Here is a 2500-nt window from a genome sequence, read left to right as displayed (position 1 = left end):
AATTAATTTGATATATGCAAGTAATTATCTAAATGTGAATAATAACATTAAGCATAATAATCACGGATATTAACTGTGATGAAATTCAAAATATAACACGTTATTTGACATCGCTCGCTTTGAGGTATGACAGAGGAAAATGTTTGTAATAATAATGATTATGATTATATGAGGATAATGATAGTAATAATGATTATGATGATGATAATGATAATGATGATTAGTGATAATGGTAGAAATGATAATGACAATAATGATAATGATATTATTAATGATAATTATGATACTACTATTAATAATAATGATAGTAATGATAATGATAATAATAATAATAATGATAACAATAATAATAATAAGAAGAAGACCAATAATGACAACGGCAATAAAAATGACAATGATAACGACAATAATAATAATAATAATAATAATAATAATAATAATAATAATAACAATAATAATAATGATAATAATAATAACTAATAATAATAATGGTAATAATAATAATAGTAATAATAATTATAATGATGATGATGATCATAATGACAACAATAATAACAATAATAATAACAATACAAAAATAATAACAGTAATAAAGATAATAATAAAAATAGAGAGGTTCGACTCACCTTGCCCGAGAGATCCGAAGCTCCGGACATTTCGACGCCTCCGGTCACCACGTGAAGAGACCCCATTCCCTCCTGTGGAATAATTCAGTGTTTAACTTTCCTTTTATTTTGATTACACTTTGCCATATCTTGTGCCTTTAAGAGGAGATAAGATAGAGAGAGATAATCGTGTGATAGGATTCATTTGTTTATGAGTTAAGTGTTATTGTTTAGGTGAGATTTATAGAAGGAAAAAAAAGGTTATGGGCAGGTATTAATTGTTAAATTTAATTTTCCCTTTTTGATTATTTTTCCATATCATGTGCCTTAGAGATAAGCTTTAAAAATCATCTTTATTTTTTATTTTTTTTTTTTTTTGATATTTTGAAAAATAACACGGCGTGTTTCCGTGACTCTTGTGAATCTGTTTGTTATTAGTGTTATAAAACCTTTTAATAAATCCGTCGTGTATTATCTTACCAATTATAAATAACTAGAAATGATATCTCAGTTATTTTAGACGTTATACAAACACAGTCTCTCACCAGTATTGTATATCGGAAGAATTTTATGAAATGTTGAAAATTCATTGCGTTTTTATAGTCAAGATCCTTACTTCAGCCAAGGTATTTTCTTCAATTATTTATTTTATTTTAATTAATCCTCCTTTCTTCTTTCCTTCCTTTATTTTCTTTCTTTTTTCTTTCTTTTCATTTCCTTCTTTATTTCCTTCGTTTCTCTTACTTTCTTTCTTTCCACTTTTTTGCGTACTTCCATTCTTCCTCTCTTTCTTCCTCCCTTCTTACCTCTCTTTCTTACTATTATCCTTCCGCGCTTTCTTTCTTCCATCCTTCCGATCTTCCTTCCTGTCTCCCTTCTTTCCTTCCTTCCTTCCTTCCTCCCATTCTTACTTCCATCCTTCCTCCCTCCCTCCCTTCCCTCCCTTCCTCCCTTCCTTCATCCCTTCCTTCTCTTCCTTCACAATCTTACTCTTATCCTTCAACCCTACGAATACTCACGCAACTCCCCCACCCCCCACCCCAACCCGCACCCACCCACTCCACCCCCTTCCTCCCCCTCCCCGTCTTTCCCTTCCCCCTCCCCCCTCCCCCATTACTTTGATGCTAAACCTGCTCTCTCATGCAACGCTCCGCTAGCCTCTCTCTATGCATGGTGACTCGCAGTTAAAAGAATTCGTGTTCAATTTTCTGCCTGTATCCGTTCATGTTGTTCATTCGCTAATTGGTAAACGGGGCGAACGAGTTGGTATTTGACGTGAAAATTAGCTGATTAAGAAGATATGATTATTATTTTTATTAATATTTATTTGTCTATTTCAATCTTTCTATTTATATATCTGTCTAGTTATCTACCTATATATCTATCTGTCTATCAATCAATCAATCTATGTATCAATCTATGTATCTATTTATCTATCTGTTTGTCTGTCTATTGTCTATCTATTTATCTATCTATCTATTTATCGATATATATGTTTATCTATATATCTATCTGTTTGGTTATCAGCCTATCTATCTATCTGTCTATCATTAGTATGCTTCTGACTCCTACATGTGTTTGACTTTGCATTAACAAGCTTCTAGATCTCTCTCTTCTATTCTCTTCCTCTCTCTCTCTCTCTTTTTTCTCTCTCTTATTTTCTTCCTCTCTCTCTCTCTCCCCCCCCCTCCCTCTTTCTCTCTCTCTCTCTCTCTCTCTCTCTTCTCTCTCTCTCTCTCTCCTCTCTCTCTCTCTCTCTTCTCTCTACTCTCTCTCACTCTCTCTCTCTCTCTCTCTTCTCTCTCTCTACTCTCTCTCTCCTCCTCTCTCTCTCTCTCTCCTCTCTCATCTCTCTCTCTCTCTCTCTCTCATCTCTCTCTCTCTCTCTCTCTATC

At 33.4% G+C, this 2500-nt stretch overlaps 1 protein-coding gene across 1 annotated transcript in view; it reads right to left on the bottom strand.

The window, feature by feature from the left end:
- The window catches only part of LOC125037156 (delta-sarcoglycan-like), a gene marked incomplete at its 3' end in the record, with an annotated part of 17129 nt that overhangs the window by 7779 nt on the left and 6850 nt on the right, over window positions 1-2500 (bottom strand). The window contains 1 exon segment of the mRNA XM_047630190.1: window positions 627-698. Within this exon segment, the coding sequence (XP_047486146.1) occupies window positions 627-698 (72 nt within the window).

This window comes from Penaeus chinensis, chromosome 22 (genome assembly GCF_019202785.1).
Source record: "Penaeus chinensis breed Huanghai No. 1 chromosome 22, ASM1920278v2, whole genome shotgun sequence".
In the NCBI taxonomy this organism is placed as follows: Eukaryota; Metazoa; Arthropoda; class Malacostraca; order Decapoda; family Penaeidae; genus Penaeus; species Penaeus chinensis.
This window is presented reverse-complemented; position numbering and strand designations above follow the sequence as displayed.